The 26,853-nt window shown below is 40.4% G+C and overlaps 1 protein-coding gene across 1 annotated transcript; it reads left to right on the top strand.

Annotated features, from left to right (window-relative positions):
• The first annotated feature begins 272 nt into the window (after window positions 1-272).
• Window positions 273-26,853, top strand: LOC137100365 (uncharacterized). The gene is made up of 30 exons (XM_067478172.1): window positions 273-415; window positions 1,364-1,384; window positions 1,706-1,868; window positions 2,861-3,129; window positions 3,662-3,807; window positions 3,890-4,292; window positions 5,071-5,233; window positions 8,000-8,268; window positions 8,559-8,704; window positions 8,787-9,141; window positions 9,698-9,860; window positions 11,495-11,763; window positions 12,054-12,199; window positions 12,282-12,636; window positions 13,193-13,355; window positions 14,991-15,259; window positions 15,550-15,695; window positions 15,778-16,132; window positions 16,689-16,851; window positions 18,487-18,755; window positions 19,046-19,191; window positions 19,274-19,628; window positions 20,185-20,347; window positions 21,982-22,250; window positions 22,541-22,686; window positions 22,769-23,468; window positions 23,732-23,900; window positions 24,785-25,038; window positions 25,177-25,274; window positions 25,707-26,853. The coding sequence occupies exons 1-30, from the start codon at window positions 361-363 to the stop codon at window positions 26,016-26,018; spliced, it is 6,900 nt and encodes a 2,299-aa protein (XP_067334273.1). The 5' UTR covers window positions 273-360; the 3' UTR covers window positions 26,019-26,853.

The following is a 26,853-nucleotide window of genomic DNA, read 5'->3' as shown; positions in this document are numbered from 1 at the left end:
AAGTATGTATAGGTATGTTGAGTACTGTACAAGTAATCCATTGTTACAAAATAGTGCCTCCTACATCCTGTTTAATTATGCAGTAAGTTGTTTATGATAATCTATACCAATACCAAAATATTCCAATTTATGTACATACTGTATTGAACTAGTTATCAGTTAGCTCAATTCAATTATCTGTGGTTGGGTTGTAACTGATCAGATCAGATGAAGTCAAACAGCTGACTTGTGATGACATGCTGGGCGTGTCATTGGACAGACAACAGTGCTTGTCAGAAAAGTACAGAGAGGAATATTTATATTTAAGAGACAGCAAAGGGAGACGAGCACTGTACAGGAACAATTGGATGGTGCACAGTCATGGCTTCCTACATTTTGATCTGTGTTGCAACTCTGCTGAATCTCCTGACACAAGGTAAGGACAATCCTTCAGTCCTCAATAGAAAAGGGTTAGCATTAGGCAGTAACAACAATTTTCAGATAAATGTACCAAATAAAATCATATTTAATGACATTTTTCACCAACATTGCTACTTAAATACTTTAAAATACATAAATTGTACAGAAAAATGCCAATCCAGGGCCAAAGTGAGAATGAAAATTGGCCTGTGACTCTTGATGGAAAACAATATGTAGATACATCATAATGATCTACAACCCAGTCCACATTTGCAGCATATCTTTTTGTGATGTTGTCAAAATTATAATAATTTATACAATTCAAGTACAGTCTCTTAATTGATTGTATTCCTGTGGTTTGTGAAGAAACCCTGAGCATCTTTTCAAATTATAGTCCATAACTAATTAACAACTAAAAACAAGTCAGCTAAGGTCTTAAAAGTACTTATGTAACCAAGTAACACAATAAAGTAGCTGCTATACTGCACTTCATTTTTTTGGGTTTTAAACTGCATTTCTAATTTTCACTTTTCACTTTATAACTACAAGTTATTTAGTTATGGAGTAAATGTATGATATAGATGAGACAGTACGTAAGAAATTACTCACAAATACAATGTTTTCCTTTATTTTCTCTTTCTCTGGTCAGTAGTACATTTATCCAAGAACTACTAAAGTACACTTTCAGTATTGGCACTTAAGTGTTACCTTTATTCCATTACATGTACTTGACAGCTTCATTTACTTTGCAGATTGTTAAACTATAATCTAATCTAACACAGAAACCTAAACATAAAGCAGGGCTATAGAAACTAAAAATATGTTCCTTTATATTGTTTATATGGAATTTAATAATGTTTGGCCTACTTAAAGCCAAGATTTAATGCCTGGCTGGGTTAAGTTAAATAAATACAAGTAAATACAATATTGTCCTTTTAAGATTTATTTGTTTTCTGTTTTATAGGGTGTCATTCACTAAATATTGGTAAGTAAAAGATTCCATACAGACTGTATTACTTCTCTCATTTTTTATATTTTAAACATTTTTTTTTGAATACTGCTGCATAGGAACCTTTATCATTTATTTGTTAATAGTATTAGGAGTCGAACCCAAGAACCTATACAAGCAGTAAAATACTGTAATTAGTTTTACCTTTGTTTCTTTTTGGCACACAACTGAGAACATTGAGCATTATAATCCTCAACAACAGTTTACAGTGTAAGATTTCAAACAGGAGTCATAATGGTCATCTTAGGAGTAGAGAGTTCTGTTTACTCCCTGCTTTTATTGTCTGTCTCTCTTCAGTGTGTGGTCAGGCTCCTCTCAACACAAAGATTGTTGGAGGACAGGTGGCCTCTCCAGGCAGCTGGCCCTGGCAGATCAGTCTACAAACATCTGGGAGACACTTCTGTGGAGGATCCCTCATCAATGATCAGTGGGTGCTGACTGCTGCTCACTGCTTCCAAAGGTGAGAAGTGAGGATATAGAAACAAAAATCAGGCATTTTAAAATAAGGGGATGTAATCTAACTGAAGCTGACAAGTCTGTGTAATGTTGAAACTGGATTGTGTTGTTTTTCTTTTCGGATTATATCGCCACCAGCAATCTGGTTGTGAATTTAGGTCACCGGAGTCAAACAGGTCCCAACCCTAATGAGCAGTCTCAGACAGCAGGTGTATTTAGCATCATTGACTTGTGATAAATAAGAATGGCTTCATTAACTGTATGTAAACTGTACTTAGACCGTATATACAGCCTGTGGTCACCTCTTGTGGGTAAACAGCGAATTTTCTTGCTGGAAACACAACACATTGTGTTGACATTTCATTACTAACAAAGAAATATGAAAACTAAGTGGGCATCTCAACAAAACCACAGCAAAATTAATGTGGGGCACTTAATATCTACCTCATTGATGCCACTTGAACTTGTTTTTATTTAATATCAGCTCTGCTCTTCTGAAGATCAATCGCTTTTATTACATGCAGGTGCAAAATTACGACAGTAGGTGGCGAAGCTATGCCCTTTAGCAGGACTCACTGTATCATGAATACAATCTTATCTTTGTTACACAGCCATAACTGATGGAGTTAGAACAAGAAATTAGCAATCATGGGTTATCTTTTAATCTCTTTCTCACTGGGCTCTATAATCAGGACATTCAGAAGAAGATGATGCCAATGTTTCCTTTTACTTTAAATGTTAGTCTTTTATTTTCAATGCCAAACATTAAAATCACTGTTCCAGTAACATAATATCCGAAGAACATGTAACCTGAAGGTTACAAATTACTTTTTTGAGGGAAATTACAGATATAAATTGATCTTATTAAACTAAAGTTACAAAAAGTATATTTAATGTAAATGTCACTTGTCTGTGAATTTGTGTCTTATAAATGCAGATTTGCTTTTTTTGTTTTTTAATATTTTGACTGGTTTGTTTCTCTCTTGATTTCCTTAGTTACACCTTAAGCTCAGTGACTGTGCATCTAGGTCTCCAAACCCTTGTGGGATCCAGCTCCAATGGGCAGTCCCTGGCTATATCACAAGTCATCATTAACCCCAACTACAGCTCTTCAACTAATGACAATGACATCTGCCTACTGAAACTCGCTTCACCTGTGACCTTCACCAACTACATTCAGCCCGTCTGTCTGGCAGCATCAGGCAGCACTTTCTACAATGGCACTGACTCCTGGGTCACAGGATGGGGCAACATTGCAAGTGGAGGTGGGTCATGAAGCCACACGGGTATATACTTTGACACGCCACAAATTGGACACCCAAAGACCTTGTAGCAAGTATGTTCTGCGTTTGCATGAGAAGAAGAGAAAGCTGACGTCCTGGGATTGTGTACTGTATATACAACCTGTAAACAAAGCAGAGTTAGCCTACAATTTTAACACCACTCTATCTTAGCAAAAACTGTTTAAAACTGCTTCTAATCAAGAATATGATAAGTTACAAATTGTACTGGTGTTAACTCTGTTCCATTCTCATGTACTAATTTTTAAGCTGAACAATCATGGGTTCCTCTCACTGGGGGCATTATTAGAGATTTAATGAGCTGAATTAGCCAAAAAACTGATAATCTGACAAGTGCTGATATATAACTCCTTATAAATCTTTTATATTACATCCGAATCAGAATGTTGGTCAGAATAAACATCCAAATAACATATATATTCCTGAACCTTTATGTTCTGAATATATTTTTAATACAATTCTTTGCAGCTAAAGTTTACTTTATGTGTCTCTTTAGAGTTTCTCCCTTCACCACAGAATCTAATGGAGGTGGAGGTGCCAGTTGTGGGGAACAGACAGTGTAACTGTGACTATGGAGTCGGCTCAATCACAGACAATATGCTGTGTGCTGGTTTAAGTGCAGGAGGAAAAGACTCCTGTCAGGTGATGATTTTTATCACTGTGTATGTGTCAAGTTTTACTTCATACAAAAGCTGCTTCTCCTAAATATTTCTCTCCTTAAAAGGGGGATTCTGGTGGTCCCATGGTGAGCAAGCAGAATGGTCGCTGGATCCAGGCTGGGATTGTGAGTTTTGGAAATGGCTGTGCTGAACCTGATTTCCCAGGAATTTACACCAGAGTGTCTCAGTATGAGTCCTGGATCAATAGCGTGATCACCAGTAACCAGCCGGGATTCATCACCTTCACATCCCCTGGGTCAGACAGTGACCTCAGTGTCACCTGCTCAGGCCCACCACCACCTTTAACCACCTCCACATCAACCATCCTCGCTTCATCCACCGCCACCTCAACGACCACCTCCACATCAACCATCCTCGCTTCATCCACCGCCACCTCAACGACCACCCCATCAACCAGCTCCACATCAATTACCTTCACACCAACCATGTCCACATTAGCAAACAAATGTGAGTGCCTACTATATCCAGACTGAATTGATCTGACAGATTTTATTAATGAGTTGATATTAGGCATTTTCCCACACTACGATAAAAGACACAGGGGTCTAACAACAAAAACAAAAGCAAATGATTATGAACCCTAGAAAGAGAAAAGTAAAAATCTAAACATACTAGTGATAGACGTAAGATAGATCCAGGGTAAAACACGTTAACCAAAATGTGCATTGAACTGAAAGGGGTAGGTATTGACAGAGAGCTAAAAAAATGTGCACGACCAGGGACAGTGATAAAGCTACAATCAAACAGTGCATGTAAACAAAATTACATTTTACCAAACAGTTCACACACACAGAAACCAGACAGGAGCATGGATAGACAAATAAAAATGTTCACACATAAACTGAACAAAAGAAACAAAGCAATAAGTAAATAATAACTGAGAAATTTGAAACTAAATAGACGAGATGCAGGTGAGGAAATGCAGGAGTGGCAGAAAACAATGAGGTAAACAGGAACACCTGTGGGTGACTGGCACATGGAGTAGGAGAGGGAGAAAAAAAGACAGAGAAGAAGTGTTTGGAAGAGGAAGAGAGGGACCAAAGTGAGAGAGAGTGAGAGAGCGTGGGCAGTATAACCCTTAACAGAGGGCAGTGTGTGTGGTAGTGGACAGGGAAAACCAAAAGCTGATGGTGACATACTCCAGAGCTGGATCAGTGACCCACTGGGAATGTAGGCAGTAGAGAGCACTACTTACTCTGTGTTTTCATTGTCTGTCTCTCTTCAGTGTGTGGTCAGGCTCCTCTCAACACAAAGATTGTTGGAGGACAGGTGGCCTCTCGAGGCAGCTGGCCCTGGCAGGTCAGTCTACAAATATCTGGGACTCACTTCTGTGGAGGATCCCTCATCAATGATCAGTGGGTGCTGACTGCTGCTCACTGCTTCCAAAGGTGAGAAGTGAGGATTGAACCACAACAAAAAACAAACAGACAATATGAGCAAAAATATGATTTTATAGTCTGTTTAGCTTCAAAGAAAGTCTTTACGACGATAAAGATGAAACACCGTCATTAATGTTTTTGGTTCAATAAAATTAGAATTTGTTTTTATAAAACACATTTTAGGGTCTAAGTTGGGATTTATTGGCCCTACATCAAGAACACAGTATTTTTTCATCTCCTTTAGCTAATCCAAAGGAGTAAACCCCAGTCCAGTATTTACTCTTGTCCTGTCTCTTGCTCAGTCACTTTTTCTCTTAATCTTCCGGGGACTTTTTGCCCCCTCTGCCATGTCATTTGGTTAGTGACAGTAGTGACAGTACTCAGGGATGGACAATAGTAATGACAGTACTCATGGACACCCCACTCGGATTGTATCACTAAGCTAGAGTCTCCCTATGTGTTTCGGGAGATCTTGAGGGAGCTCTGAGTGGAGTATGAGGCTATCTTGGCACACCAGGGTAATGGCAGCGATGCCATTCGAATCAATAAAAATTAGATTACATTTCTTTCTTTTTAATTTTTAAAATAATTGTGTAAATATAAAGTACACACATGTGGTCTGAGAAAATGAGTTGACACAGGAGACACAATAACCTTGGTTCTTGCAACTATAATGAACTTGAACAATAAGGACAAAATACAATAGAAGGAATACAGACACAAATTTAGTTGAGGGCTTTTTTAAAACAAGCATAGAAATACAACAAATAACTATACATTTACCATCAACGATACACTAACTAAGCTAAGAATGTAGATTACATCACAGAACACTTATGTCTGTCACAGTAATTCCACCTAAGACTCCTGGAGAGTGCACAACTCAAAACAACAAGGCAATTTAAGATGTGTCCTCTTCATAATATTAGAATGAAATAATGTGCATTTTATACATAGTAACTCTAGTTCTAATTGTAAACAGCTCTCAAGCATATTGTTGAACATTTACAAGATGAACTCGCGTCATCAGTTTTCCCAAACGACTCTGGTTTCTCCTCACAAAAACAGGAAGAAATACTCAGCATGCAATTGGCAGTGTCTTGGTGGGACAACTGTATTTTTCTCAATGCTGCCACTGGGTAACCAAATTTTGTAATGGAAAAAAAAAAACTTCTGGCAGCACACTTTGACCTTTATGCTGTAATGATTTCATAGTTTGTACCCAAATTCAAGACCAGAGATCAGGAGTGAGGTAACTCTGAATACCTCATTCTGGACATAATTGTTTTATTTCATTTTCCATCTTCCAAAGCGAGTTATTACAAATTACAAAACGCAACTGCTACATACCACTTATTTCTATAATTACAATAGCACATCTAGCACTGGGAAGTACCTAACACATTTTAGTGTTTGTGAATTAATTAAAAAGGACATTATAGCTGTGATACTCAAGTTTTTATGCAAGCAATATATACACTCACTTTATTAAGTACACATGTCCAATCTAATGCAAAACAATACAGCAGCTCTGTCATTAATTCTACTTTTACAATATTATAATACCTCTGTTTTTGAGTTAAAACTGTCACAAAAGGTGAAAATTCTACTCTATGTTTATTGTTAAAGTTGAAGCAGATAGTGGATTCATATTGGAGTGCATTATAAGAAGAGGTAGTTCTTGTACAGGTGTACCTAATAAAGTGACCAGTGAGTGTACGTCTTTGAAACAAACACTTGAACTTGGTTTTTCTTGCGCCTGCAGTTTATGTATAATTCCACCAGAAATGTTGGAATGTACAATATTACAACTTAGCTCACAGGTTGGTTAATTGCAACAGAAGATTAGTTGTAACACTTGACAGAATTGTCTGATAAATTAGTGCAAACCACTTTATTTCAATATAATCATATCTTGTATGAAACAATTGTTTTCCAACAATACTGCTTTATATCATATCTTTGGCGCAAACGTATTAGTCTATACATACACACATAAGCCTCCAGTTAAATATCAACACAGACACAGGACCTGTTAAACAATGAAAAATGAATTTTTTTAACCACAATGCAGGACAGCTAATCGCAAAATATTGCAGAGTGGAATAATATTCTCTTACGAGTTACATAAGTTTTATATAACCTATTGCTATTATTTGCTGGGAGTGAATCGGGCCTAACACTCTGGTCCGACTAACCCCACACTATGGAGGATGTACTTAAGCCTTGCTAGCACTCAGTGTGAGTATGTCACCTGTTGCAAATCTGAGCTACATCGTTGGCAACAAGATATTGTTTAATGCAACATAAGATTTGATTTTGCAATTTACACACCCACCTTGGTAACAAAAAAATACCTATCATAAAAAAATGACATTCATCCCCTAAAAACACTCTTGTGACCAGAAGCACAGGCTGCTAGATGTGTGTAACATTAAAAAGTTTATTGCCCAACATTAGGTTGTTCCCCACCCTAGTAAATAAAAATATCTACAACCAGTGGGGGTTATTACCCCTTTGTTCCACATATTAACAGCCTAAGTAAAACTATAAGGTAAAAGACACTGCTCTCGTCTCTTTATATCTTATCTGCGGCCAAATCAAACATAGTCATAGGCAGCAAATGGAATTTCCTGAACCGGGGAACTGTCCGTCTTTTTAGCTGCTTGCAGCCCAATGGTTAGGACTAGTTTATAAGAAGGTTTTAAAATGCACTATTAATTGCTGTGCTTCCCACATCTTTATATTGTTTTATTTCTCTTCTGGTTGTATCAGCTTCGACACAAGCGATCTGGTTGTGTATGTGGGTCGCCAGAGTCAAGAGGAATCCAACCCCAATGAGCAGTCTCGGACAGTAACACAGATCATCAACAATCCCAACTATGACTCTACAACTAATGACAATGACATCTGCCTGCTGAAGCTCTCTTCACCAGTGACCTTCACCAACTACGTTTTGCCCGTCTGTCTGGCAGCATCAGGCAGCACCTTCTACAATGGCACTGACTCCTGGGTCACCGGCTGGGGCAACATTGGAAATGGAGGTGGGTCATTAAACAACAGGACACATTCATTTTGAAAGAAAAGCAAGATAACATTAGTGACAAAAGTTCTCCATTTAAACATGGAGCAATAAAGCCTGTCTGTAACTCAGGTTTTGGGGAAATGTTTATGATAATCTTCCTGTGACATTAGCAAAAACACAGTGTTTGAAGTAAAAGTAAATATTTGCTGTTATGGTAACATGGTAGCAATAGTGGCAATGACTATATATAGTTATCACAGATATTGTATCTTCTTGAAGCTTCCCATTGTGCTTCTTGTGTTTCTTTAGAGTTTCTCCCTTCACCACAGAATCTAATGGAGGTGGAGGTGCCAGTTGTGGGGAACAGACAGTGTAACTGTGAATATGGAGTCGGCTCAATCACAGACAACATGCTGTGTGCTGGTCTAAGTGCAGGAGGAAAAGACTCCTGTCAGGTGAGGATTTTTATCCATGTGTTTGTGTCAGGTTTTACTTTCTACAAAAGCTGCTTCTCCTAAATATTTCTTTCCTTAAAAGGGGGATTCTGGTGGTCCCATGGTGAGCAAGCTGAATGGTCGCTGGATCCAGGCTGGGATTGTGAGTTTTGGAAAGGGCTGTGCTGAACCTGATTTCCCAGGAGTCTACACCAGAGTGTCTCAGTATGAGTCGTGGATCAACAGCATGATCAACAGTAACCAGCCGGGATTCATCCCTTTCACATCCCCTGGGACGGACAGTGACCTCAGTGTCACCTGCTCCGGCCTACCACCCCCTTTAACCACCTCCACACCCACCACCAACACATCAACGATCCTCCCTTCAACCACCTCCAGATCAACCTTCCCCCCTTTAGCCACCTCCACACCAACCATGTCCACTTCAGCAACCACATGTGAGTGCCTGCTATATCCAGACTGAACGTATCTGGCAGATTTTACTAGTGAGGCAATATTAGACATTTTCCACACTGTACAACACTATTAGACTATGACACTAACCTCTTTTCCCAATTTGTTAATGAAGCTTTTTATTAGTTATGCAGCGTAAACTTTTCAAGCACATCCCATTTTAAATATTCACACCCAAACACCCTCTTTTCAAAGACCTACACATCAACCATGGCCATTAATCACCTCCACCTGGAACAGATTTCTGTGAATATGGACCTTCTTACATCTTTTCCTCATCAGTTCATTATTTTGATTTGGGCTCAAACCTACATTCCAATACTTAAAAATGCAATTATAAACACTGAAACTTTAAGCAAGTAATAGAAGTAGATTCGTTTTACCTTTTTTTCTTTATGGCTCACAACTGAGACCATCCCAGCACACATCCAACATAATAATCCTCAACAACAGATTGAAATTAGGCTTTCAAACAGAAGTGACAGTGACAATCCAGGGAGTACAGTCTGATCTGTGTTTTCAATGTCTGTCTCTCTTCAGTGTGTGGTCAGGCTCCTCTCAACACAAAGATTGTTGGAGGACAGGTGGCCTCTCCAGGCAGCTGGCCCTGGCAGGTCAGTCTACAAATATTTGGGAGACACTTCTGTGGGGGATCCCTCATCAATGATCAGTGGGTGCTGACTGCTGCTCACTGCTTCCAAAGGTGAGAAGTGATGATAAAGAAACAAAAATCCAATGAACACTAACCTTTTAACAAAAATGTAAATTTAAAACGTATGTTTCAGATTGTGAAGACACTAAATGGCTGCATGAACATTTTTAAGCTTTTTGTTTTAAATTAAACTTAAAAATTACATAAAACTTAGAAATTGTTTTATGCAAAGTATGTGATTTTTAGTTCTCAATAAAGCAATGCACAGGATCTACTAATGCAAAATTAAAGACACAGAATATTAATCTGATGGAACAATTGATGCCATTAATTTATTCAATTGAAGTTATGAATAAGCACTTGTAAATTTGCACAAAGACTATACAATTGTAGGCTGTCCCAGATGAAAGATCACCAAACATGGCAATATCATTAGCTATGGCAGGAAGTCAGTGGTCTTACATGTATTCTGCGCCTCCTCCCTTTGGATTAAACTCTCTGCTCACACAGTCTGCCATTTTAGAGTCTTTAACATTCAAACCACAAAGTCAGTTATTAAACTTTAATCAGTAGCTTAGCAAAAGATTATTGCAGGATTTGTCCCTGTAACCCATCCCTGCCTGGTGGGTTGGTCATCTAGTCTTATTGAAACGACTACTATATGATACATGATGCATAACTGGATGATATGATACAACTTTCTAACTTCTGAAAATATTTCCTTGTTGTACCCTCCATCAAGCACCAAACAAAATTGATAAAACATAGTCCTAATATGGTGTGGACATGTCTGCTGAAGTCATTAAGACTGCTGTGCTTCCCAATTCAATTCAATTCAACTTTATTTAAATAGCGCCAATTCACAACAAAGTCATCTCAGGGCAATATACAGAATAAAGTCAAGATTATAAAGAGTATAGAGAGAACCCAACAATTCCCCCTAGAGCAAGCCATAGGCAACAGTGGAGAGGAAAAACTCCCTTTAACGGAAGAAACCTCCAGCAGAACCAGGCTCAGGGTGGACGGCCATCTGCCTTGATTGGTTGGGGTGAGTGGAAAGTGAAGAGAGAAAAGAACAGAGCAACAAAAAGCAACAGCAAAACATCGGGCAGGTTGGTAGGACCAGTAGCTGCACGCTGGAAGACATACAGCTTCAAAGCCGGGGACACCTGCAGAAAGGGACAGAGAGAGGGGGACAGAGAAGGACAAAGACAACTACGGGAGAAAACACACAGAGTTAAGGACATACAGTGGTGACAATTGTGGGGTGAGAGGAGAGGAGAGAGGGTCAAGAGGAGGAAAGGACCTCAGTGCATCGGGGGCGGGTCCCCCAACAGTCTAAGCCTATAGCAGCATAACTATAACTAACTATATGCTTTATTAAAGAGGAAGGTTTTAAGCCTAGACTTAAAAGTAGAGAGGGTGTCTGCTTCCCGAATCTGAACTGGGAGCTGGTTCCACAACAGAGGAGCTTGATAGCTAAAGGTTCTACCTCCCATTCAACCTTAGGAAATTCTGGGAAATTCTTATTAACTGATTATTTTCATCTGATACCATAGATAAATATAGCTCGGTATCATCAGCATAGCCGTGTAAATTTATGGAGCGCTTTCTAATAATGTTGCCTAAAGGATGTTGCCTTCCCACATCTTTATATTGTTTTATTTCTCTTCTGGTTGTATCAGCTTCGACACAAGCGATCTGGTTGTGTATGTGGGTCGCCAGAGTCAAGAGGAATCCAACCCCAATGAGCAGTCTCGGACAGTAACACAGATCATCAACAATCCCAACTATGACTCTACAACTAATGACAATGACATCTGCCTGCTGAAGCTCTCTTCACCAGTGACCTTCACCAACTACGTTTTGCCCGTCTGTCTGGCAGCATCAGGCAGCACCTTCTACAATGGCACTGACTCCTGGGTCACCGGCTGGGGCAACATTGGAAATGGAGGTGGGTCATTAAACAACAGGACACATTCATTTTGAAAGAAAAGCAAGATAACATTAGTGACAAAAGTTCTCCATTTAAACATGGAGCAATAAAGCCTGTCTGTAACTCAGGTTTTGGGGAAATGTTTATGATAATCTTCCTGTGACATTAGCAAAAACACAGTGTTTGAAGTAAAAGTAAATATTTGCTGTTATGGTAACATGGTAGCAATAGTGGCAATGACTATATATAGTTATCACAGATATTGTATCTTCTTGAAGCTTCCCATTGTGCTTCTTGTGTTTCTTTAGAGTTTCTCCCTTCACCACAGAATCTAATGGAGGTGGAGGTGCCAGTTGTGGGGAACAGACAGTGTAACTGTGAATATGGAGTCGGCTCAATCACAGACAACATGCTGTGTGCTGGTCTAAGTGCAGGAGGAAAAGACTCCTGTCAGGTGAGGATTTTTATCCATGTGTTTGTGTCAGGTTTTACTTTCTACAAAAGCTGCTTCTCCTAAATATTTCTTTCCTTAAAAGGGGGATTCTGGTGGTCCCATGGTGAGCAAGCTGAATGGTCGCTGGATCCAGGCTGGGATTGTGAGTTTTGGAAAGGGCTGTGCTGAACCTGATTTCCCAGGAGTCTACACCAGAGTGTCTCAGTATGAGTCGTGGATCAACAGCATGATCAACAGTAACCAGCCGGGATTCATCCCTTTCACATCCCCTGGGACGGACAGTGACCTCAGTGTCACCTGCTCCGGCCTACCACCCCCTTTAACCACCTCCACACCCACCACCAACACATCAACGATCCTCCCTTCAACCACCTCCAGATCAACCTTCCCCCCTTTAGCCACCTCCACACCAACCATGTCCACTTCAGCAACCACATGTGAGTGCCTGCTATATCCAGACTGAACGTATCTGGCAGATTTTACTAGTGAGGCAATATTAGACATTTTCCACACTGTACAACACTATTAGACTATGACACTAACCTCTTTTCCCAATTTGTTAATGAAGCTTTTTATTAGTTATGCAGCGTAAACTTTTCAAGCACATCCCATTTTAAATATTCACACCCAAACACCCTCTTTTCAAAGACCTACACATCAACCATGGCCATTAATCACCTCCACCTGGAACAGATTTCTGTGAATATGGACCTTCTTACATCTTTTCCTCATCAGTTCATTATTTTGATTTGGGCTCAAACCTACATTCCAATACTTAAAAATGCAATTATAAACACTGAAACTTTAAGCAAGTAATAGAAGTAGATTCGTTTTACCTTTTTTTCTTTATGGCTCACAACTGAGACCATCCCAGCACACATCCAACATAATAATCCTCAACAACAGATTGAAATTAGGCTTTCAAACAGAAGTGACAGTGACAATCCAGGGAGTACAGTCTGATCTGTGTTTTCAATGTCTGTCTCTCTTCAGTGTGTGGTCAGGCTCCTCTCAACACAAAGATTGTTGGAGGACAGGTGGCCTCTCCAGGCAGCTGGCCCTGGCAGGTCAGTCTACAAATATTTGGGAGACACTTCTGTGGGGGATCCCTCATCAATGATCAGTGGGTGCTGACTGCTGCTCACTGCTTCCAAAGGTGAGAAGTGATGATAAAGAAACAAAAATCCAATGAACACTAACCTTTTAACAAAAATGTAAATTTAAAACGTATGTTTCAGATTGTGAAGACACTAAATGGCTGCATGAACATTTTTAAGCTTTTTGTTTTAAATTAAACTTAAAAATTACATAAAACTTAGAAATTGTTTTATGCAAAGTATGTGATTTTTAGTTCTCAATAAAGCAATGCACAGGATCTACTAATGCAAAATTAAAGACACAGAATATTAATCTGATGGAACAATTGATGCCATTAATTTATTCAATTGAAGTTATGAATAAGCACTTGTAAATTTGCACAAAGACTATACAATTGTAGGCTGTCCCAGATGAAAGATCACCAAACATGGCAATATCATTAGCTATGGCAGGAAGTCAGTGGTCTTACATGTATTCTGCGCCTCCTCCCTTTGGATTAAACTCTCTGCTCACACAGTCTGCCATTTTAGAGTCTTTAACATTCAAACCACAAAGTCAGTTATTAAACTTTAATCAGTAGCTTAGCAAAAGATTATTGCAGGATTTGTGCCTGTAACCCATCCCTGCCTGGTGGGTTGGTCATCTAGTCTTATTGAAACGACTACTATATGATACATGATGCATAACTGGATGATATGATACAACTTTCTAACTTCTGAAAATATTTCCTTGTTGTACCCTCCATCAAGCACCAAACAAAATTGATAAAACATAGTCCTAATATGGTGTGGACATGTCTGCTGAAGTCATTAAGACTGCTGTGCTTCCCAATTCAATTCAATTCAACTTTATTTAAATAGCGCCAATTCACAACAAAGTCATCTCAGGGCACTTTACAGAATAAAGTCAAGATTATAAAGAGTATAGAGAGAACCCAACAATTCCCCCTAAAGCAAGCCATAGGCAACAGTGGAGAGGAAAAACTCCCTTTAACGGAAGAAACCTCCAGCAGAACCAGGCTCAGGGTGGACGGCCATCTGCCTTGATTGGTTGGGGTGAGTGGAAAGTGAAGAGAGAAAAGAACAGAGCAACAAAAAAGCAACAGCAAAACATCGGGCAGGTTGGTAGGACCAGTAGCTGCACGCTGGAAGACATACAGCTTCAAAGCCGGGGACACCTGCAGAAAGGGACAGAGAGAGGGGGACAGAGAAGGACAAAGAGAACTACGGGAGAAAACACACAGAGTTAAGGACATACAGTGGTGACAATTGTGGGGTGAGAGGAGAGGAGAGAGGGTCAAGAGGAGGAAAGGACCTCAGTGCATCGGGGGCGTGTCCCCCAACAGTCTAAGCCTATAGCAGCATAACTATAACTAACTATATGCTTTATTAAAGAGGAAGGTTTTAAGCCTAGACTTAAAAGTAGAGAGGGTGTCTGCTTCCCGAATCTGAACTGGGAGCTGGTTCCACAACAGAGGAGCTTGATAGCTAAAGGTTCTACCTCCCATTCAACCTTAGGAAATTCTGGGAAATTCTTATTAACTGATTATTTTCATCTGATACCATAGATAAATATAGCTCGGTATCATCAGCATAGCCGTGTAAATTTATGGAGCGCTTTCTAATAATGTTGCCTAAAGGATGTTGCCTTCCCACATCTTTATATTGTTTTATTTCTCTTCTGGTTGTATCAGCTTCGACACAAGCGATCTGGTTGTGTATGTGGGTCGCCAGAGTCAAGAGGAATCCAACCCCAATGAGCAGTCTCGGACAGTAACACAGATCATCAACAATCCCAACTATGACTCTACAACTAATGACAATGACATCTGCCTGCTGAAGCTCTCTTCACCAGTGACCTTCACCAACTACGTTTTGCCCGTCTGTCTGGCAGCATCAGGCAGCACCTTCTACAATGGCACTGACTCCTGGGTCACCGGCTGGGGCAACATTGGAAATGGAGGTGGGTCATTAAACAACAGGACACATTCATTTTGAAAGAAAAGCAAGATAACATTAGTGACAAATGTTCTCCATTTAAACATGGAGCAATAAAGCCTGTCTGTAACTCAGGTTTTGGGGAAATGTTTATGATAATCTTCCTGTGACATTAGCAAAAACACAGTGTTTGAAGTAAAAGTAAATATTTGCTGTTATGGTAACATGGTAGCAATAGTGGCAATGACTATATATAGTTATCACAGATATTGTATCTTCTTGAAGCTTCCCATTGTGCTTCTTGTGTTTCTTTAGAGTTTCTCCCTTCACCACAGAATCTAATGGAGGTGGAGGTGCCAGTTGTGGGGAACAGACAGTGTAACTGTGAATATGGAGTCGGCTCAATCACAGACAACATGCTGTGTGCTGGTCTAAGTGCAGGAGGAAAAGACTCCTGTCAGGTGAGGATTTTTATCCATGTGTTTGTGTCAGGTTTTACTTTCTACAAAAGCTGCTTCTCCTAAATATTTCTTTCCTTAAAAGGGGGATTCTGGTGGTCCCATGGTGAGCAAGCTGAATGGTCGCTGGATCCAGGCTGGGATTGTGAGTTTTGGAAAGGGCTGTGCTGAACCTGATTTCCCAGGAGTCTACACCAGAGTGTCTCAGTATGAGTCGTGGATCAACAGCATGATCAACAGTAACCAGCCGGGATTCATCCCTTTCACATCCCCTGGGACGGACAGTGACCTCAGTGTCACCTGCTCCGGCCTACCACCCCCTTTAACCACCTCCACACCCACCACCAACACATCAACGATCCTCCCTTCAACCACCTCCAGATCAACCTTCCCCCCTTTAGCCACCTCCACACCAACCATGTCCACTTCAGCAACCACATGTGAGTGCCTGCTATATCCAGACTGAACGTATCTGGCAGATTTTACTAGTGAGGCAATATTAGACATTTTCCACACTGTACAACACTATTAGACTATGACACTAACCTCTTTTCCCAATTTGTTAATGAAGCTTTTTATTAGTTATGCAGCGTAAACTTTTCAAGCACATCCCATTTTAAATATTCACACCCAAACACCCTCTTTTCAAAGACCTACACATCAACCATGGCCATTAATCACCTCCACCTGGAACAGATTTCTGTGAATATGGACCTTCTTACATCTTTTCCTCATCAGTTCATTATTTTGATTTGGGCTCAAACCTACATTCCAATACTTAAAAATGCAATTATAAACACTGAAACTTTAAGCAAGTAATAGAAGTAGATTCGTTTTACCTTTTTTTCTTTATGGCTCACAACTGAGACCATCCCAGCACACATCCAACATAATAATCCTCAACAACAGATTGAAATTAGGCTTTCAAACAGAAGTGACAGTGACAATCCAGGGAGTACAGTCTGATCTGTGTTTTCAATGTCTGTCTCTCTTCAGTGTGTGGTCAGGCTCCTCTCAACACAAAGATTGTTGGAGGACAGGTGGCCTCTCCAGGCAGCTGGCCCTGGCAGGTCAGTCTACAAATATTTGGGAGACACTTCTGTGGGGGATCCCTCATCAATGATCAGTGGGTGCTGACTGCTGCTCACTGCTTCCAAAGGTGAGAAGTGATGATAAAGAAACAAAAATCCAATGAACACTAACCTTTTAACAAAAATGTAAATTTAAAACGTATGTTTCAGATTGTGAAGACACTAAATGGCTGCATGAACATTTTTAAGCTTTTTGTTTTAAATTAAACTTAAAAATTACATAAAACTTAGAAATTGTTTTATGCAAAGTATGTGATTTTTAGTTCTCAATAAAGCAATGCACAGGATCTACTAATGCAAAATTAAAGACACAGAATATTAATCTGATGGAACAATTGATGCCATTAATTTATTCAATTGAAGTTATGAATAAGCACTTGTAAATTTGCACAAAGACTATACAATTGTAGGCTGTCCCAGATGAAAGATCACCAAACATGGCAATATCATTAGCTATGGCAGGAAGTCAGTGGTCTTACATGTATTCTGCGCCTCCTCCCTTTGGATTAAACTCTCTGCTCACACAGTCTGCCATTTTAGAGTCTTTAACATTCAAACCACAAAGTCAGTTATTAAACTTTAATCAGTAGCTTAGCAAAAGATTATTGCAGGATTTGTGCCTGTAACCCATCCCTGCCTGGTGGGTTGGTCATCTAGTCTTATTGAAACGACTACTATATGATACATGATGCATAACTGGATGATATGATACAACTTTCTAACTTCTGAAAATATTTCCTTGTTGTACCCTCCATCAAGCACCAAACAAAATTGATAAAACATAGTCCTAATATGGTGTGGACATGTCTGCTGAAGTCATTAAGACTGCTGTGCTTCCCAATTCAATTCAATTCAACTTTATTTAAATAGCGCCAATTCACAACAAAGTCATCTCAGGGCACTTTACAGAATAAAGTCAAGATTATAAAGAGTATAGAGAGAACCCAACAATTCCCCCTAAAGCAAGCCATAGGCAACAGTGGAGAGGAAAAACTCCCTTTAACGGAAGAAACCTCCAGCAGAACCAGGCTCAGGGTGGACGGCCATCTGCCTTGATTGGTTGGGGTGAGTGGAAAGTGAAGAGAGAAAAGAACAGAGCAACAAAAAAGCAACAGCAAAACATCGGGCAGGTTGGTAGGACCAGTAGCTGCACGCTGGAAGACATACAGCTTCAAAGCCGGGGACACCTGCAGAAAGGGACAGAGAGAGGGGGACAGAGAAGGACAAAGAGAACTACGGGAGAAAACACACAGAGTTAAGGACATACAGTGGTGACAATTGTGGGGTGAGAGGAGAGGAGAGAGGGTCAAGAGGAGGAAAGGACCTCAGTGCATCGGGGGCGTGTCCCCCAACAGTCTAAGCCTATAGCAGCATAACTATAACTAACTATATGCTTTATTAAAGAGGAAGGTTTTAAGCCTAGACTTAAAAGTAGAGAGGGTGTCTGCTTCCCGAATCTGAACTGGGAGCTGGTTCCACAACAGAGGAGCTTGATAGCTAAAGGTTCTACCTCCCATTCAACCTTAGGAAATTCTGGGAAATTCTTATTAACTGATTATTTTCATCTGATACCATAGATAAATATAGCTCGGTATCATCAGCATAGCCGTGTAAATTTATGGAGCGCTTTCTAATAATGTTGCCTAAAGGATGTTGCCTTCCCACATCTTTATATTGTTTTATTTCTCTTCTGGTTGTATCAGCTTCGACACAAGCGATCTGGTTGTGTATGTGGGTCGCCAGAGTCAAGAGGAATCCAACCCCAATGAGCAGTCTCGGACAGTAACACAGATCATCAACAATCCCAACTATGACTCTACAACTAATGACAATGACATCTGCCTGCTGAAGCTCTCTTCACCAGTGACCTTCACCAACTACGTTTTGCCCGTCTGTCTGGCAGCATCAGGCAGCACCTTCTACAATGGCACTGACTCCTGGGTCACCGGCTGGGGCAACATTGGAAATGGAGGTGGGTCATTAAACAACAGGACACATTCATTTTGAAAGAAAAGCAAGATAACATTAGTGACAAATGTTCTCCATTTAAACATGGAGCAATAAAGCCTGTCTGTAACTCAGGTTTTGGGGAAATGTTTATGATAATCTTCCTGTGACATTAGCAAAAACACAGTGTTTGAAGTAAAAGTAAATATTTGCTGTTATGGTAACATGGTAGCAATAGTGGCAATGACTATATATAGTTATCACAGATATTGTATCTTCTTGAAGCTTCCCATTGTGCTTCTTGTGTTTCTTTAGAGTTTCTCCCTTCACCACAGAATCTAATGGAGGTGGAGGTGCCAGTTGTGGGGAACAGACAGTGTAACTGTGAATATGGAGTCGGCTCAATCACAGACAACATGCTGTGTGCTGGTCTAAGTGCAGGAGGAAAAGACTCCTGTCAGGTGAGGATTTTTATCCATGTGTTTGTGTCAGGTTTTACTTTCTACAAAAGCTGCTTCTCCTAAATATTTCTTTCCTTAAAAGGGGGATTCTGGTGGTCCCATGGTGAGCAAGCTGAATGGTCGCTGGATCCAGGCTGGGATTGTGAGTTTTGGAAAGGGCTGTGCTGAACCTGATTTCCCAGGAGTCTACACCAGAGTGTCTCAGTATGAGTCGTGGATCAACAGCATGATCAACAGTAACCAGCCGGGATTCATCCCTTTCACATCCCCTGGGACGGACAGTGACCTCAGTGTCACCTGCTCCGGCCTACCACCCCCTTTAACCACCTCCACACCCACCACCAACACATCAACGATCCTCCCTTCAACCACCTCCAGATCAACCTTCCCCCCTTTAGCCACCTCCACACCAACCATGTCCACTTCAGCAACCACATGTGAGTGCCTGCTATATCCAGACTGAACGTATCTGGCAGATTTTACTAGTGAGGCAATATTAGACATTTTCCACACTGTACAACACTATTAGACTATGACACTAACCTCTTTTCCCAATTTGTTAATGAAGCTTTTTATTAGTTATCCAGCGTAAACTTTTCAAGCACATCCCATTTTAAATATTCACACCCAAACACCCTCTTTTCAAAGACCTACACATCAACCATGGCCATTAATCACCTCCACCTGGAACAGATTTCTGTGAATATGGACCTTCTTACATCTTTTCCTCATCAGTTCATTATTTTGATTTGGGCTCAAACCTACATTCCAATACTTAAAAATGCAATTATAAACACTGAAACTTTAAGCAAGTAATAGAAGTAGATTCGTTTTACCTTTTTTTCTTTATGGTTCACAACTGAGACCATCCCAGCACACATCCAACATAATAATCCTCAACAACAGATTGAAATTAGGTTTTCAAACAGAAGTGACAGTGACAATCCAGGGAGTACAGTCTGATCTGTGTTTTCAATGTCTGTCTCTCTTCAGTGTGTGGTCAGGCTCCTCTCAACACAAAGATTGTTGGAGGACAGGTGGCCTCTCCAGGCAGCTGGCCCTGGCAGGTCAGTCTACAAATATTTGGGAGACACTTCTGTGGGGGATCCCTCATCAATGATCAGTGGGTGCTGACTGCTGCTCACTGCTTTCAAAGGTGAGAAGTGATGATAAAGAAACAAAAATCCAATGAACACTAACCTTTTAACAAAAATGTAAATTTAAAACGTATGTTTCAGATTGTGAAGACACTAAATGGCTGCATGAACATTTTTAAGCTTTTTGTTTTAAATTAAACTTAAAAATTACATAAAACTTAGAAATTGTTTTATGCAAAGTATGTGATTTTTAGTTCTCAATAAAGCAATGCACAGGATCTACTAATGCAAAATTAAAGACACAGAATATTAATCTGATGGAACAATTGATGCCATTAATTTATTCAATTGAAGTTATGAATAAGCACTTGTAAATTTGCACAAAGACTATACAATTGTAGGCTGTCCCAGATGAAAGATCACCAAACATGGCAATATCATTAGCTATGGCAGGAAGTCAGTGGTCTTACATGTATTCTGCGCCTCCTCCCTTTGGATTAAACTCTCTGCTCACACAGTCTGCCATTTTAGAGTCTTTAACATTCAAACCACAAAGTCAGTTATTAAACTTTAATCAGTAGCTTAGCAAAAGATTATTGCAGGATTTGTCCCTGTAACCCATCCCTGCCTGGTGGGTTGGTCATCTAGTCTTATTGAAACGACTACTATATGATACATGATGCATAACTGGATGATATGATACAACTTTCTAACTTCTGAAAATATTTCCTTGTTGTACCCTCCATCAAGCACCAAACAAAATTGATAAAACATAGTCCTAATATGGTGTGGACATGTCTGCTGAAGTCATTAAGACTGCTGTGCTTCCCAATTCAATTCAATTCAACTTTATTTAAATAGCGCCAATTCACAACAAAGTCATCTCAGGGCACTTTACAGAATAAAGTCAAGATTATAAAGAGTATAGAGAGAACCCAACAATTCCCCCTAGAGCAAGCCATAGGCAACAGTGGAGAGGAAAAACTCCCTTTAACGGAAGAAACCTCCAGCAGAACCAGGCTCAGGGTGGACGGCCATCTGCCTTGATTGGTTGGGGTGAGTGGAAAGTGAAGAGAGAAAAGAACAGAGCAACAAAAAGCAACAGCAAAACATCGGGCAGGTTGGTAGGACCAGTAGCTGCACGCTGGAAGACATACAGCTTCAAAGCCGGGGACACCTGCAGAAAGGGACAGAGAGAGGGGGACAGAGAAGGACAAAGACAACTACGGGAGAAAACACACAGAGTTAAGGACATACAGTGGTGACAATTGTGGGGTGAGAGGAGAGGAGAGAGGGTCAAGAGGAGGAAAGGACCTCAGTGCATCGGGGGCGGGTCCCCCAACAGTCTAAGCCTATAGCAGCATAACTATAACTAACTATATGCTTTATTAAAGAGGAAGGTTTTAAGCCTAGACTTAAAAGTAGAGAGGGTGTCTGCTTCCCGAATCTGAACTGGGAGCTGGTTCCACAACAGAGGAGCTTGATAGCTAAAGGTTCTACCTCCCATTCAACCTTAGGAAATTCTGGGAAATTCTTATTAACTGATTATTTTCATCTGATACCATAGATAAATATAGCTCGGTATCATCAGCATAGCCGTGTAAATTTATGGAGCGCTTTCTAATAATGTTGCCTAAAGGATGTTGCCTTCCCACATCTTTATATTGTTTTATTTCTCTTCTGGTTGTATCAGCTTCGACACAAGCGATCTGGTTGTGTATGTGGGTCGCCAGAGTCAAGAGGAATCCAACCCCAATGAGCAGTCTCGGACAGTAACACAGATCATCAACAATCCCAACTATGACTCTACAACTAATGACAATGACATCTGCCTGCTGAAGCTCTCTTCACCAGTGACCTTCACCAACTACGTTTTGCCCGTCTGTCTGGCAGCATCAGGCAGCACCTTCTACAATGGCACTGACTCCTGGGTCACCGGCTGGGGCAACATTGGAAATGGAGGTGGGTCATTAAACAACAGGACACATTCATTTTGAAAGAAAAGCAAGATAACATTAGTGACAAAAGTTCTCCATTTAAACATGGAGCAATAAAGCCTGTCTGTAACTCAGGTTTTGGGGAAATGTTTATGATAATCTTCCTGTGACATTAGCAAAAACACAGTGTTTGAAGTAAAAGTAAATATTTGCTGTTATGGTAACATGGTAGCAATAGTGGCAATGACTATATATAGTTATCACAGATATTGTATCTTCTTGAAGCTTCCCATTGTGCTTCTTGTGTTTCTTTAGAGTTTCTCCCTTCACCACAGAATCTAATGGAGGTGGAGGTGCCAGTTGTGGGGAACAGACAGTGTAACTGTGAATATGGAGTCGGCTCAATCACAGACAACATGCTGTGTGCTGGTCTAAGTGCAGGAGGAAAAGACTCCTGTCAGGTGAGGATTTTTATCCATGTGTTTGTGTCAGGTTTTACTTTCTACAAAAGCTGCTTCTCCTAAATATTTCTTTCCTTAAAAGGGGGATTCTGGTGGTCCCATGGTGAGCAAGCTGAATGGTCGCTGGATCCAGGCTGGGATTGTGAGTTTTGGAAAGGGCTGTGCTGAACCTGATTTCCCAGGAGTCTACACCAGAGTGTCTCAGTATGAGTCGTGGATCAACAGCGTGATCAACAGTAACCAGCCGGGATTCATCACCTACACAACCCCTGGGATAGACAGTGACCTCAGTGTCACCTGCTCAGGCCCACCACCACCTTTAACCACTTCCACACCAACCACCAACACATCACCCATCCTCCCTTCAAACACCACCACATCAACGATCTTTTCTCCAACCACGTCCACATCAACCATCCTACCTTCAAACACCTCCACATCTACCATCCTCTCTCCAACCACCTCCACATCAACTACCTCCACATCAACCATCCTACCTTCAACCACCTCCACATCAACCACCACCACATCAACGATCCTTTCTCCAACCACCTCCACATCAACCACCTCTACATCAACCATCCTACCTTCAACCACTTCCACATCAACCACCTCCACATCAACCATCCTACCTTCAACAACTTCCACATCAACCACCTCCACATCAACCATCCTACCTTCAACAACGTCCACATCAACCACCTCCACATCAACCATCCTACCTTCAACCACTTCTACATCAACCACTTCCACTTTACCCACCTTCACTTCAGCAACTAAACGTGAGTGCCTGATATGTCCAGAATGAATAGATCAGACAGATTTTACTATTATGGTAAAAGTAGACATTTAGTTATTTGACACTTTGACACTTCAAATTGATTTCTATCATCTTTTCCCAGCTTTTTAAATACTTCTTCCTTTTGCCAAAGAATTCTGCCTGATATGTTAATATGTATATATTTTGATTTGATAAAAGCCTGACTATCTCCATGTTTACATCACCTAAGTGTTGTAAAAACACATTTTTTGCTCTTCTCACCAGCTGTGGTCTGTGGTCAAGCCTCGATAAATACTCGTATTTTGGGACGAAACTCTGTGACAGCTAACATGTGGCCATGGATGGCAAGTCTACAGGTAAATGGAAGCCATGTATGTGGTGGGACATTGGTGGCTGTGGACTCTGTGTTGAGCAACTCCAACTGCTTCTCAAGGTACGACACCTTCAATGATGATGTGGCCAAAATAATGTTATTTTATTTTTAGAGTTTGTTTGTAGTTTACTGCACAAATCTGAAATGGGTGTATACTGTAAATATTTTTTCTCAATTTTAAAGTTTTATTGCACAAGAAATTGCATTTTCAAAATGAAATCCTCATCTTTAAGTTATCTAATTGAATCTGTTCATAATTTAAACAAGGCCTGAATACTTCAGATTTCTGTAGAAACCTTATTTATGAGACACACATAGAACATATGTATTCATGTTATCAACAGCATGAAGTTCAACTATTTTGTAGCAGAGCACTTTGCACTGTCAGCAGCTTTGTTTTGTGGAGGAATACTGCAACAGACCTTTTGCAATGGAGGCACACCTCCGTGTGTTGCCTTTAGGTGTTTTAGAACTTTTTCCCAGTTCTTAGGTTTTAGGATCCTTTTGAGGTACTAGGTACGTCAAATAGGAAGAGAAGGCCAAAGAACAAAATAAAAGGAATCTAGCCAATACCACTGTGGTCTCAGCAGCCTGCTTTTTGCTTTGCTGCTGTGGCACGTAAATTCCCCTTCAGGGAATCATTGAAATGTCACCATCAATAAATTAATTAAAAAAATAAAAAATAAAAAAAAACGAGCAAATTCTAATGTCTTGTCTTCTGTTATTTCAAATGTTTCTGTGCAATTTTGCAGTGTTTAGTGCACCAGAATCTGCTGTTAATATTCCACATAAAACTACTGACTGGGAAAACTGGGTACCAGGAAATACTTTTATTTGTATTTTCTATTGGAGGAACTTATCTCCTAATGAATTCACATCAATTAGATATTTGCAAAGTTGTGAAGTCTCTTTAGTGCTGATTTGGTTTATTCTATTTCCCACAGTTCACCTGTTCCCTCTCAATGGACTGTGGTGCTGGGTCGTTTGAAACAGAATGGCTCCAACCCCAATGAGGTGAGACTGAATGTGACAAATATCACTCTGAGCAACCTGACTGGGCCCAATGTTGCAGTGCTGCATCTGGCATCCCAGCCCCCCCTGTCCAACTACATTCAGCCCATATGCCTGGACAACGGACAAACTTTCACTGTGGGCTCAACGTGTTGGGCTGCAGGCTGGAGCTCTGGGCGAGGAGGGGGTGAGTCTATAACAAACAATCTGACACAGTTATGCAAACTGTCTGCATCATTTCTCCTCTTTAGATTAAGCAGACAGTTGTGAGCTATGTATGATTCAGGTGTTCCACTTCTCACCATTCTTATATTTCCAACTTCAGTGGAAGAGGTTCTTCAAGAGTTCCAGACAACTGTGGTCGACTGTGGGAGCACATCAACAAGTAACAGCATTTGTACAGGATTTATTTCTCTGGATCAGGTGAAAATGAAAATACTGATATTACTATTATTGTAATACACAATTTGTCAATAAGTGTTCATGTAATTATACATCAACAATTTGAATACAATGTCTTTTTAGGTAGACTAAGTCTTCTTTCAGCTAAGCTAGGCTGTAGCTTTATATGTGCAGTAAAAATTTGTAAGATTTCATCTCATGTTTACTAAGAAAATAAATTTTAAATATGAAAATCTATTTATTTAAGACTAATAAGTTTAAATTTGTTCACACTTACAAAAAGGGAAAAACTAATACTAAATATTACATTTAGTGCATCAGTTAGAGAATACTTAGTACAGGTGGTAGTTTCACAGAAAGATGAGACCCAATTTGTTCTGCAGAATCCCAGTAGGGTTAATATAAATCCATCTTGAACATCTACTTGAACATTGTCCATCCTTCCGTGTTTAGGGTGACTCTGGAGGTCCAATGATGTGTAAACTGGGCAGCTCCTGGTTCCAAGCAGCAGTATTAACAGTTAACAGCAACAACTCCATCAGTCGAACGCGAGCAAGTGCCATCTTGGCTTTCGTCAAACTGAGCTTTTTTGAAACATTCCTGGGTTCCACAGTGGGAAAGTTTTTGTCTCCATTCTCCAACACCACCAGCAACACCACCACAGCTGCCAACACAGTAGCCACCACTGGAGGAACAGCTGCTCAATCGTCTTTCTTCTTCCTTCATCTCCTTGTCTTCATCACGTCTCTACACCATTTTTTATAGAGACATCCAACTTTACGTGTAAATAGTAATTTACACTAGAACATGCACTTATGAATGTTTGTTTTGTTTTTTTGTCCTTTCGAATTATCGTATGTGGGTCGCCACAGCGGATCATTGTCCACATGTTGATTTGACAAGTTTTTTACGCCAGATGTCCTTCCTGACGCAACCTCCCCTATTTCTACCGGGCTTGGACCGGCACTGCGCAGCTGGGAGAGGGAATGGGCTGTTAGGGGTTAAGTGTCTTGCCCAGAGACACTTCGACCGGGGATGATAGCCAGGACCGGGGATCGAACCACTGACCCTATGGTCGACTGCCTTACCAACTGAGCTACAGCCGCGGCCTAACATATGAATGTAAACGACCTTAAGACACAAGGGGGGGTTTATTAGTGAAGTTTCAGCGGTTAAAACCAAATTTTAGCAACTGAAACTGTAAGTTAAAGGTAGTGGAGTCCACTGCAATTTAAAGGTAAATTACAATAGTTTCTTTCAATTGTGGCGGAGGAAAAGTAAAAGTACTGTAACATAAAATACTTCAGCTACATAAGTACCTCGAAAATATACTTACTAGAATTCTGTACTTAAGTGTAGGCTGGACACACTACACAACTACACAGTGGATTATGAATGTGATTTAGTCATGATGACTAGTCAGACATAGGGGGGCCTGGTCAGTGCCAGTCTGGCTCAGCCAGTATTGACTGTCGGCAAAGAAAATTTTTAAGTGTGCGCTGTGACTCTAGTGATTCTAGTCTTTAGTCCCAATATGGTATTCAGTTCTGTTATGAACAAGCAGTGGCTCCCCTATTCAAAAGAGAAAGCTGTTTTTTTG

Source organism: Channa argus, chromosome 15, assembly GCF_033026475.1.
Source record: "Channa argus isolate prfri chromosome 15, Channa argus male v1.0, whole genome shotgun sequence".
NCBI classification, from domain to species: Eukaryota; Metazoa; Chordata; class Actinopteri; order Anabantiformes; family Channidae; genus Channa; species Channa argus.
The sequence above is the reverse complement of the archived record's forward strand: the minus strand, read 5'-3'. Positions and strand labels throughout refer to the sequence as shown.